Raw genomic sequence first — 12,726 nt, 5'->3', positions numbered from 1 at the left:
CCCTGCACTCGATATCTCATAGTTTTACATATCAGCCAACATTATTGTCTACATCCTCATAAATATAGAAGTGACTTGCTTATTATAACATATTACAAGTTAAAGTAATACTGCACTGCACGTATAGTAAGTAACACCTACTGTGTATGGGAGCCTAAAGCAAAGTTAACTGCACCAGTACCAGCTTCAGAACATATTGTATATTATATGTTTCTACCTTTTTGTAATATGTCATGTTTAGATGCAGTGACAATTGCACATTTGGACTTGTGGTCATATGTGGTTTTTATATACAGGGTATTAGAAAAAAATTGACATTTTTTGCTATTTTTCTTGTTTGTTTGCACATTATTATTGTGTACATATTACATATGTAACATTATTGTTAATATTATTATTAGATATCAAAGATACAATTTGATTAAGGGTTTTCCTGTCATAATTTCAATACAAATGCAATTACACACGTAAACAATAGGATCAAAATAAACTTTTAAAAAGTCTGTTGATCAAATGCTGATTTTCAAAACATTCTAGAGGAAAATAGAGATAAAATAATCTGAACAGTAACAGTGATCTTGGATGATGATGGAGGCTTCAATGGATTATTCTGTTTCAATCAATAGGTTCGTATCTATGACAATAATTTGATAAGTTTAACAGGTTGGTTTAGGCCTGGCAATACTGGAAATATTCACAAACTTTAATTTTTGAAGAATGTTTATCTTTTTTGGGATGAAGCTATCTGGCAAAATGATACAACCCTTTTAACCTCATCTTTATGTCTATCATGTGGCTATGATACTAGATTTTGGTTTGATGCATATGCAGGTTACAGCTGGGGAATGGCAGTATGTTGTGGATTGATTTGGCATGTTCAACCACTGTTACACCAAACTCTCTCACTTATAACATGATAAAGGCCTCTTACTCAGTGTCATGGATTTTCTATACTTTTGGGGACACAGGGCCAAAGTCTGAGGCAATAAGTCAGATCAAAGAAGGCAATGATTCTAAAATGGGAGTTTACTTATGTCATTATATAGATCCAGGAATATGTGCCTGAGGATAGTTGTCATGAAATCAATATTAAATCAAAGTATTCCTTAATTACCACAGCTGACACGAGTTCTCCATAGCTGCCTGCTGTCTCAGGATCTGTCTCCAAAAAGGACCAGGGAGCGCTAACATGTTATGTTCTAAACTGATGAAGAAAATGCACATTAAACATAGTATAAACTTACTGAGTGAAGTAATGTCAAGAGGATTCCTTTAGCTCCTATTGGGTTGGTTCCTTGATCAATGCAACCGCACCAGCATATGGTCTCACAAGGGGTCTGAGGATCTCATCTCAGTACCTAATGGCAGTCAGGCTACCTCTGCCGAACACATGGAGGGCTGTGCAGCTCCCCAAAGAAATGCCACCCCACACCAAAACTGACCCACTGCCAAACTCATGCTGGAGGATGTTGCAGGCAGCAGAAGGTTCTCCATGGCGTCTCCAGACTCTGTCACAAGTGCTCAGTGTGAACCTGCTTTCATCTGTGAGGAGCACAGGGCGCCAGTGGCAAAGTTGCCAATCTTTGTGTTCTCTGGCAAATGCCAAACATCCGGCACGGTGTTGGGCTGTAAGCACAACCCCCACCTGTGGACGTCGGGCCCTCATACCACCCTCATGGAGTCCGTTTCTGACCGTTTGAGCAGACGTGCACATTTGTGGCCTGCTGGAGGTCATTTTGCACAGCTCTGGCCTTTCTTTCCTACCCCACAGTACCTTCCCTTACCATTCGTTTCCTACTCTTTTACTTCTTCTTTGATGACGGTTGTCTTTCTGGATAAGCAATTTCATTTGCTCTGGGGCGAGTCACTGGCTCGGGTGCATTCTGGGACTGTCAGTTCACCAGTGTGCTGGCATGCTTCTTAACAAACACACCACTACAGCAAACATCTCAATTGTACTTGTTGATTTCTTCGACAAAACACTGAACAAAAAATTTACTTGTGAGTGTGCTGCCTGGTGCTTTTAAATTTTGTGATAATTTGAGCAGCCCAGAAAGCATCCCATAAATTAAATTATGTTATCGTATCTGAACATGTACACTAGTCATTAAATTAGATGGGAAAGAATGATTCAGGGTAAACAACTGCACCAAGGAAATTCCATTTTTCTTCTCAAAATGTAAAATGTCTGTTGAAAAATCACATTAAACAGAGATGTGATTAACTTTTTATTTTACCAAACATAACATCAATGATGACACAATCAGTCTTCATCAGAAGTGCTCAAATCACTCTCAGTGGCATCGTCTGGAATGTCCTCCTCCTCCTCCGAGTCCATTTCCAGGAGTGGTTGGTGGCTGAGGATTCTCTTGTACACGTCCTTTACTTTGAGCATTTCAGCTTACAGTTCACTTTGTTTTTTTAAAACCAGGCTACAGAGTCCCTTCTGTGCATCCTCCAACATGCCAACAAAGGAGGCTGTAAAAAGAACAAAACAAATAAATATGAGTAAAGTAAAAAAAAACAACAAAAAAAAAAACCTCACTTCATAAACACAAGGAATTAGGATCCTGTAATTAAACATTTTTTTTTAAAGGGAGAAGGCAGTGTTAGCTAGCAATCTAGATATAGGTAAAAGATCCAGTAAGACTTTAGCATCTGCTCTTATTTTCAATCGATTCATCAAAAAATTAATAAATAAAAGATGTGCTTACAGTCTGAGGAGATTGTCCCCAACACCACAGATCGCGTTCGCAACACTGTCCAGTGATGCCGCATCTCCCTGCAAAGGATCATCTCCTCCTCTCTCAGGCGCCTCACAGCCATCACCTTCTCAAAGACCTTTCTCTTTGTCCGGAGGTCAGCAGCAGCTACAGTTTAACAACATCAGATGGGAAAACATAGTAGCATATTATGATTCAAGAACAAAACATTCAACTACTGCTCAGATACTGGGAGTTTGTTTAAAAAGGATATTTAGAAATCAAGAGCTTACGTTCACTTGTGCTCTGCCAGGGCCAAATATCGGTCTGCATGAGGGCATCACTGGATACGATTTGCTTTGTTGGTTCAGCGAGCTTGTTGTAGTCGTCAACAGCAGCCACCAAGCGTTTCTTCTCAACTAAGATGACCTTGCGAATTCTGTGTCGCCTCTTAATTGCTATCTGTAAATAATCATAAAAAATTCACACCTTCAAATAGTGTATATAGTTACATTTTAATCTACACTCATCAATTTGTTTGCTAGAACAAATCACATCCAGCTTAAACAAACCTGGATCTGATTTTATTCTGTTTACAAAGTAGCTGTACAAGCTGTACAAACTAAGTATCAAACGGTCCATTTCAAAGAAACTGGGACGTACCATTTTGTCTGTAAAGACTTTGTGTTCGCACTCTGATGACGACGACAAGCTCCTCTATTCGTGCCTGCAACGCTCCAAGGCTGCCATCAGTTTGATCACTTTCTAAGTGAGAGGAATATTAATCAGAATACAGGATGAGTAACAGTCACCAAACTACAGTGGACTCTGTAATCACTGACTTGATGACATTCATTATAAGACATCTGTAGCCTTCATGTGCTGCATTATCATTAGATAACAAGTATGTTGGTGTTCAGGTTTATAAAACCAACTAGTACGACATCATTTCAACCCAGGTTCTATCCAATTTAATGAAACGCAACAACTCTGCCATAAATTCTGCTTTTACAAGGCTTATTTTTCATTGTTTGTTGACACTGTCAGAAAGATCTTAATTCTACCTTAAGTTCTTTAATAATAATAATAATAATAATGGATTGGATTTATATAGCGCTTTTCAAGGCACCCAAAGCCACTATTCATTCACTCTCGCATTCACACACTGGTGGAGGCAAGCTACAGTTGTAGCCACAGCTGCCCTGGGGCAGACTGACAGAAGCGAGGCTGCCACATCGCGCCATCGGCCCCTCTGGCCATCACCAGTAGGCGGTAGGTGAAGTGTCTTGCCCAAGGACACAACGACCAGACAGAGAGCCCGGGGATCGAACCGGTGACCTTCCGGTTACAGATACGCTTCCCAACCCCCTGAGCCACGGTCGCCCCGTGAGGCCATGGTGGGTCCTATTGTTATACACGAGTGCATTATATTGAGACTCACCTTCAGCCCATTTCTGCACATCGGCCACCCATTGCTGCAGTGTGTCGTCATCCACACCCAGCTCATTTTTGGTCGCATTCAGGCTCTCCACTTGTTCTCTAAGGATCCTTATGATCTAAGAATACATTAATAAATGTCATTCATATTGACATTAAAAGAGTACTGGTGTTTTTCCCCCATTACCACACACATTAAAATGGTTTTTGAAAAAAAAAAAAAATCACCTTTAGATATCTCTGGCTCAAAGTGCGGCCCAGTTGTTCCACTTTCCTTTTGTTCCACCCCAAAGCCAGGAGGGTCAGCATGTCTGTTCGCCCTGCATTTCAGTTAGTCTACAAATAAGAATTAATGAGCAGGAGACTGAGTGGAATCTCAGACACCGACACATACCTGCTTTAGACATGTACTTCGTTGTGATGGCCGCCCTAGACAGGAAACTGTTTACTTGTTCCACCTCTTCTCCAACTGTTGAACCGGCCCCATCCTGAAACGCACTTCCCCATTTGATCTATAGAAAGGAGGTCACAATACATGACTGCTGAATTCATTCAACCTTATAACAAAATGTCTCAAACTAATCCAAAACTACAAGCTCCAGTATACCTCGCATTTCCAAGTGTGAGCCTTTGCATGCATGACGGAGAGAAAAGGAAGCATTGACAAGAGGTTCCTCAGCTCAGGGCACTGCTGAGCCACCTTGGTTAAATAGGGGAAATATTTACAGGCCACATCGGAGCAAAGGAACGTAATATGTCCTGGGACGTTAGCTGCCAACTTCCTCTGGAGAAAAAGGGGGTAAGCAAAGATCTCCCCTCGAAACATGTTCAATGCAGCTAAGAGGACTCCGTGGCGACAAACAGCTATTTCCATGCCCTCTTCATCCAACTTCCCAGTGGACTTTTTGGACGACTCCTTTGCTGCAGTCCAAGATGAAGATCCGCACAACCCTTTCCCCGGGACCTATACACTCAAAGATTTTAACATAAAAGACATGGCATGATTAAGCCCTATCAGGGACAAACTTTTTAAAACAAATGCATAACAATTAGCTGAATTAGCCTTGAGTCACACAAGACCTCATATCTCCCCAGGACAGCACTGATAACACAAAATAAAAATCATGTTGTTGTTTTTTTTAAATACACATGGTGACAAAATTAAGTACACATTAAGATAAAGTAAAGCAAATAGTATTATGACAACACCAAGAGAAAAATAAAATAAATATCCACCCATCCATATATGTATACACACACACACACACACACACACACACACACACACACACACGTATGTGTATATGGTTATGGCATTAATGTCATTTTAACAAGATTAACGCTAACAGCACTAATATATATGTGTATCTTACATGATTTGTGTGTCTCTGGATGTATTTCACAAACTCAGCAACTTCCTCATCTTTTTCAATGAAGACACCTTCAAAGTTCCCCTGCTCTGAAGTGCTGAACGAACACAGTGACAGTTGTTTGAAAAGAAACATTAAAATACATTTTTCTACAAATCCATATTTGACTTATGTACACAATGCATAACGTACCTTGCATTAGACTGAAAGTGATAAAGCTTGCGGTTTCCATTAACTGAGACGGCAAGCATGTCTGGAGTGCAGGCAGGGCAGCTAAAGCATGGCTCCTTGCACATCCTGTCCACCTCAAACTTTACAGCACTCCACTCCAAGAAACTTTTACTGAAGGCATCAGCTGATATTCGGCCAGTCTTTTACATAGAGGACATACAACAGAATATTCAAGGACAGTCATCATAAACATTGATTTGCACAATTTCCTTAAACTTGGCAAATTTAGAAACTCACCCTTCCAAAATGGGCTGTTCGTTCATCCAGCACTTTGACAAATGCCTTAAGTGACATCCCTGGTGCAGCTTCTTAATGTCATAGAAAGACTGAAAGACATCCATTGAAAACAGGGTGCAGAAATTTAAGGTGCCAGGCCAATAGCCACTACCCAGGATGTCCTTAACTGAGGGGGACCACATTAGGCCACAGCTGGTGCAGCTCACCACTGGCAGTGCAAGGTTATAACGGCCTTTAGAAAGGATAAGGATAAATTCAGTCATGGCTCAAAGCATTCATTGTTTTCATGTTGTGAAGATTTCATTTTGTTTTCAAATCGGTCTGGTAAATCCAAATGACCTTTGACAGGTGCCCACATATACTGCGGGCCGAGGGTAATTCAAACCAAGATAGCAATGCACAATTTGCAATAAAACCTCCAAACACATCTATTGTGTATGTAGTGTGTGACAAAAGGGCAACTTACCATTTATGGTTACAAGAGCCACAATTGCGCCGGGTGAAACCTCAACGTTACCTGCTGGGCAGTCACACACATGGTCTGGCCTTTGCACAGGCAACAGCTGAACTAACATTAAAACACACAATATATATAAAAAGAATTAGAAATTAACTGATACACAATAAATATACAATAACAGCACCCACTCATACTCGTACATAGCAAGAAATGCATAAGACTTAAAAACCGTACCTATTGGCTTGTGAAACTCTGATGAAGGCTGCAAAAACCCTCCTGTTACTGCCTCTCTGCTGTGCAGGACAAAGCGTGTGTGAACTGCAATATCACAGTCAGCACAAAGGAATGGAAGAGGCAGGCAGTCCAGACACCTCACAACTACTTGTTTGCCACACTGACACACACGGTGTGACTGTGGATCCAGAGTAGCTAACATATTGTCTATAAGACAAGGCCTGGCCTCTTTCCACTTTTGCGAGGACACCATATTTCTGATCGCCCAGTGAGTAGCAGCTGACTCAGACGACGTCTCACAAGTCATGGCTGCGTCCTCTTCTCCATCCTCCAACATCTGAAGGAGCTCCTGACGAAGCACCTCAGTTCCATACACTAACAGAAAAAAAATAAAGAAAGGAAGAAACTCTTCCACAAAGTGAAAAACACTCTAGGCAGTATGTTTCTTAGGACTGCCCAAAAGCCCTGCATAACTCAACTATAACAACAAATATGAAAGTAAACAGAAATCACAATATATACAAGAAGGTAAAGTACCTTTTGTTGGGTTGACACTGGCAACATAACTAGGTTCTTCACGTGGACATTGATGCTGATCTCTGGACACTGGGGGGGGGGGGGGGGGGGGGGGGGGGGGGGGGAGGAGAGAGAGAGAGAGAGAGAGATTGAAGAATATTTACTTACTGAAATTCTTTGGTGAAAACAAGTTGTGAGATAAAATCAATGGTTGTGTGAACACTGACCACGTGGCATGCAACTAGTACTTCGACTGCTTGATGGTCTTTGAGGAATAAAATCTCCCTGTCTGTCACGTGTTTTCCAGCGCACTGGTCTTGGCTGAGGTTCACTCTGTGCAGGGATGTTCAATGATGAAGCCTCCAAAGGAATGAACTGCCTTTCTCATGATTGAGTTTACAGTTTTTTCACCCATGTCCATCATGTACTTTGGATTTCTGTACCTCCACACTTGGCGTTCGTTGATGCAGGAATATAGGATTGTCATGGAGGGGATCCTTGCATGCAGTTCAGTCAAGTCTTTAGTCATTGCAGAGGAAAGTTCCTGGGCGGATACGAGTCCCAAGTCGTTCCCGCCTGCATGAATGACCAAAATATCAGGTGGACTCTTTCTGGACATCAACTCTGCATAAAAACGAAGAAGGACGCCATCCCAGCGCATCCCTGTTTTTCCAAACCAATGAACATTGGCATCAAGTCCAAAGTTTTCTCCAAACATGTGGCGTGCTGCCCATTCTCCTCGCTTTATGTAACTTGAGCCGATGATCCATATGTTAGGTACCCTCTTCTGTGTCTTGCTCATTTCAGTGTGACTGCAGGGTCTCTCTTTAGAGAAACGCCGTTGCTTCTTTGCTGTGGAGAAGCTTCTTTTGTCATCAAGTCGATCCTCAACTTCAGATCGCTTTCTTTTTGATGCAAGTTTGTTGCTAGTTAAAGCAGATTGATCAACCAATGATAGTTTCATCACACTGGGTGGACTTTGCACTCCAGTGGAGAAACTGCTCCGTACTTGGCTTGTAGACACTGGCTGTTGGGTTGGATCATCTTTTAGGCTCAAAGCCTTCATCATTTTAGTGATGGTCTTCATCCAAGATGAAGAGTATTTCTTTGATAACCCAAGCATGATATCACAGCAATGACTTCAGGGACTTTTAAAAACCTTTTGTCAAGACGTGTGAGAATTGCAACTATAAGCTCCGAACTGAAAAACAACAATGAAAAGAGTTGAGGTTACAACCTCTATCCCTCTGGGCTCTATCCTGGCCATTTGTTGCCACTTTGCTTTTCGCTTTTCAACCATTTTTGTTCTGTTAATGCAAATGGAATGAAACTTCCCAAAGGTGTGTATTTTTTTCAGATTTTTTAATTTTCAACATCAGCTCCTTAATAATGTCAATAATATTCACTATACACTAAATTGCTCCCCTTGGCTCTATCGTGGCCATTTGTGGCCAATTGAAACCCATTATAACCACCTTTTTTGATTCCTTGTTACTGACAGTACTATATCATGCGATTTAGGTAAAATTGCTTTCATTCTAAACTCAACACATGAAAATTGTAGTTTTTAATGTTTTTTACCAAATTACATCATTTACCCATTTTTGGCCAAGCAAGCAATTTCATGTAATATTCTGAGTTTCTAGTAGCGGCCTTTGATGGCCTACCACACTCCAATGGACCAAAATAATGAAACAATTTTGACATAGGTTTGATCTTAAGGATCTAATAGTTTGTGTTTATGCATGACATTGCAGTACAAACATGTATTTGCAAGATAGACTGGAATAAATTCAAACATTACATAGGCTGCAGTGAATTTCTGTGGATGCAGGATATTGAGCTTTGAGGTTCCCAGTCAAACTCAGCTTTGAAGCACATGTTAAAAGCACTTTTACTCTTGTATTTTTCATCAAAAGATACCATACCCAAAATATCAACTCTAGAAATAAAAACAAAAACAAAAAAAACCCCAATCACAGGCCATTTTGCAGAGTTCAAACCTGCAGCTGCAGCGCAAACATCAACAAACACTATTTGTAAACGTGTCCTGGAGTTTATGCAGGTGCAGACAGAGCTACTGCTGTAAGTAAGCCTAACAGCTTCCAGATCATTTATTCTGGCAATATGGCAAGAAGGTCATCACTGCTTCAAGCACTGCCTATATGATCTAGTCAGAGGACAGCAAGCAGTCCTCTGCCCTTGAAGAAAATACATCTGCCCAAGATGAAGAAACCTCCTCTCCAGAAGATGAGGGGACAATCTTCAAAGAGGCTGACTGCATCACCACTGATGTTGAGTTCTAGCCAGTGCCCGAATCCTCTTCTTTGGGGGAGGATTGGGGTTGGGGGGCATGGAGGTGGAGCCCCCCCCCCCCAAAAGAACATAGGAGCATTTTCTGAGACCGAGGAGCCGGCGACTCAGTGGATCCGCCAAGAAAGGAAAACCATGTGGGTCCCACTACTGAAGAGAGACTGCACCACAATCCAGTACCCACTGGTATCAAACTAGGGGTCACCCTGTATGCAGTTTCCTGCATTAGCAGCCTGAGATCTACTTTTGACTTTTTTATAACAAAGGAGATCTTTTAGCTGCTGTGCACCCTTACAAACCTGCACGGGAGGCCAAGGTGTGAGGACTGGAGGATTATAGATGAAATGGAGCTAAAACCTACACCAGAATAAAGCAATACATAGCATGTTGGATGAAAACACTGGAAGTTCTCAGGAAGTAAAAAAGGCATGGGGTTCAGACTCCAACTGACGGAGGAGCTCTGAGGACAACGTCTTTCCTTCGGTCACATTGGCAGAGGAACTCCTCAGATGAAAACCGGCACACCTTCAAGAATTTGTTGTCTGTCTTTGGCTTCACCAAAACTACCACAGCAATATCCCACATGCCAAAGCAACGGAGGAATATGCTTCTTTTGACAGCAACACACAAGGAACCAGCAGTCGATGATGGGGAATAAATGATGCATGAAAGGAACGGAACAGCAGCCCCTTGAACCAGGTGTAGAAAGTGTGCCTACAAAAACCACTCTAATGTGGTTAGTACATCTTGCTGCTAATGAGGATGCACACAGAAGCACACAGATACTGGAATATAAATTTTGATCATTTTATTGGTGATTGCAGGGATTATTTGGTCATTAAATTGCCTCACTGGCCTCACTGTGACATTGCTTTTAGCCATTCACCCCCCCTCCAAAAAAAAGAAAGAATAAATAAATAAATAAATAAAGTAAAAATAAATCATTGTAACAGTTACTGTTACTGACCTGCAATGATGATAAAAAACATATTAGGTTTCACCATTTATATGCTAAAAGATGTGAACTTTATTACTATTTTTACTATAATAATACATAACCTGACTGGTATTCAAAGGGTATAATATCAGAATTTGAATTATATTTTGGTTTTTATGACTAGAAGCGGTGCTAATTTAAGAAATCAAGTCAACGAAAGTAGAAAAATGTTTTAATATATATGAATTTTATAGCATTTTGTAAATGTAAACAGGGGGTGGCCATTTTTGGCCACGAACAAGCTGAGAGGGATTTTTTTTTGTTTTTCTCTCACTGCACAAAAAAACAAAGATGCATAAAACTCATTGATACTTTTAATTATTGCTATGCATCTAACCTCCATCATGGTTAGAAAATAAATCAGTTTGCATGTATTATTTAGAAAAAAAAATGGGGATTTTATGCTTTTATCCCTATGTAAATCATTAAAATTATGTGATTTAACTGGTATTTAAAGGGTTAAAATTATGAATTTGATTGAAATTTTGATTTTCATGAACAGCCCTGATGCTAATCTAAAAAATCATGTAAAAAAAAACTGGACATTTTTCTTAATATATATGAATTTTATAGCATTTTGTAAATGTAAACAAGGGGTGGCCATTTTTGGCCACGAACAGTCTGAGAGGGAGTTTTTTTGTTTTTCTGCCACTGCAGAAAAAAACAATGTTGCATAAATGTCATTGATGCTGTTAATTATTGCTATGCATCTAACCTTCATCATGGTTAGCAAATAAATCAGATGGCATGTATTATTTAGAAAAAAAACTGGGATTTTATGATTTTCTCTATTTATGAGTTGTTATGATTATGTGCTCTAACTGGTATTTAAAGGGTTAAATTTCAGAATTTTAATGAAATTTTGATTTTCATGAACAGCCCTGATGCTAATCTAAAAAATCATGTAAAAAAAACTGGACATTTTTCTTAATATATATGAATTTTATAGCATTTTGTAAATGTAAACAAGGGGTGGCCAGTTTTGGCCACGAACAGTCTGAGAGGGAGTTTTTATGTTTTTGCTCTCTCTGCACTAAAATAACAATGCATTATAATCAATGTTGATGTGAATCAATTATATGCCCCAGACTCTACTATTAATAATACAAGAAATTTCAGTAGCAATGCAATTATATAAAATTGCGAGATTTGAGGTTGTTGTGCAGTGGACAAACAAACTGGTGTTTAAAGGGTTAAAAAATAAAAAAGGAATAATTATTTTATATTTATGGAAAGAACTGAAGTTACTTAAAAGCTTTATGCAAAAAAAATGGCAAAAAAACAAAAATAATAAAAATTACAGACCTAATCTGTAGGTGGCCACTTTTGGCCACGAACAAGCTGACAGGGTGGTGATTTTGAACGAGACCAGAGGGCTATTTAAGGGCTTTTGAAGGTCTGTCATGTTTGGAGAAAACTTTGGACTTGATGCCAATGTTCATTGGTTTGGAAAAACAGGGATGCGCTGGGATGGCGTCCTTCTTCGTTTTTATGCAGAGTTGATGTCCAGAAAGAGTCCACCTGATATTTTGGTCATTCATGCAGGCGGGAACAACTTGGGACTCGTATCCGCCCAGGAACTTTCCTCTGCAATGACTAAAGACTTGACTGAACTGCATGCAAGGATCCCCTCCATGACAATCCTATATTCCTGCATCAACGAACGCCAAGTGTGGAGGTACAGAAATCCAAAGTACATGATGGACATGGGTGAAAAAACTGTAAACTCAATCATGAGAAAGGCAGTTCATTCCTTTGGAGGCTTCATCATTGAACATCCCTCCCTGAGATATTATGACGAAACCCTATTCGGACAGGACGGAATTCACTTCAACAAGAAGGGAAATGAAGTGTTTCTGACCAACATCCGCTGTGCCATCGAGAAGATCCTTTAGAACTTGTCTCACAGAAAATAGACTTGAGAAAACGCACAACCTCTGGCAAGCCCAACCTACCATCTGGCATCAGGAGCTCCATCAAAACTATCTTTATTTGATTACTTTAATGTAGTCAAATAAAAATGAGTACAAATCTGAACACTTAAAGTAAACTTCATTAAAATAAAACGATAAATAGATAAATACAAGCTGAATAGTTCAATGTCTTGGCTTCGTTTTAAAGTTTTAATGGTGTCTCTATGTGAATGTATGTGGAAGTAGTTAGAGTTGAAAGACGAGTAAGGTGAATGAGAATTTGAAGATCCTCCCTTTGAATTACATGGAAAATTTT

General features: G+C 40.0%; 1 protein-coding gene and 1 long non-coding RNA gene across 6 annotated transcripts; both read right to left on the bottom strand.

Moving 5' to 3' along the window:
* Positions 1 to 2,215: 2,215 nt before the first annotated feature.
* Positions 2,216 to 4,657, bottom strand: LOC146361466 (uncharacterized). 5 transcript variants are annotated; one of them, XM_084922503.1, is made up of 7 exons: positions 4,534 to 4,657; positions 4,368 to 4,459; positions 4,144 to 4,258; positions 3,366 to 3,467; positions 2,996 to 3,164; positions 2,715 to 2,870; positions 2,216 to 2,478 (listed from the first exon to the last, which is right to left on the bottom strand). In XM_084922503.1, exons 4-7 carry the CDS (start codon positions 3,366 to 3,368, stop codon positions 2,402 to 2,404), a joined length of 405 nt encoding a protein of 134 aa, XP_084778629.1. In that variant the 5' UTR covers positions 3,369 to 3,467; positions 4,144 to 4,258; positions 4,368 to 4,459; positions 4,534 to 4,657; the 3' UTR covers positions 2,216 to 2,401. The 5 variants fall into 5 exon arrangements, with proteins under 5 accessions (XP_084778629.1, XP_084778633.1, XP_084778631.1 ...); XM_084922507.1 differs by having other exon boundaries at positions 3,002 to 3,164; XM_084922505.1 differs by having other exon boundaries at positions 3,366 to 3,463.
* Positions 4,658 to 6,533: 1,876 nt separating this feature from the next.
* On the bottom strand, positions 6,534 to 7,442 carry LOC146361465 (uncharacterized). Its single transcript, XR_014799509.1, has 3 exons — positions 7,415 to 7,442; positions 7,209 to 7,277; positions 6,534 to 7,046 (listed from the first exon to the last, which is right to left on the bottom strand). It is a non-coding gene; the product is annotated as an uncharacterized LOC146361465 (long non-coding RNA).
* Between the last annotated feature and the right edge of the window lie 5,284 nt (positions 7,443 to 12,726).

This window comes from Perissodus microlepis, chromosome 23, assembly GCF_051167445.1.
Source record: "Perissodus microlepis isolate ML-2025 ecotype Zambia chromosome 23, ASM5116744v1, whole genome shotgun sequence".
In the NCBI taxonomy this organism is placed as follows: domain Eukaryota; kingdom Metazoa; phylum Chordata; class Actinopteri; order Cichliformes; family Cichlidae; genus Perissodus; species Perissodus microlepis.
Note: the sequence above shows the minus strand (reverse complement) of the source record. Positions and strands in the feature narration are given on the sequence as shown.

Excerpts from the sequence above, each read along its gene's own strand:
- LOC146361466 (XM_084922503.1), bottom strand. Across the intron at positions 2,871-2,995 it reads CTGGCAGAGCACAAGTGAAC|CTGCTGCTGACCTCCGGACA; the intron begins GTAAGCTCTTGA and ends GTTAAACTGTAG. Across the intron at positions 2,479-2,714 it reads GGGGACAATCTCCTCAGACT|CCTCCTTTGTTGGCATGTTG; the intron begins GTAAGCACATCT and ends TTCTTTTTACAG.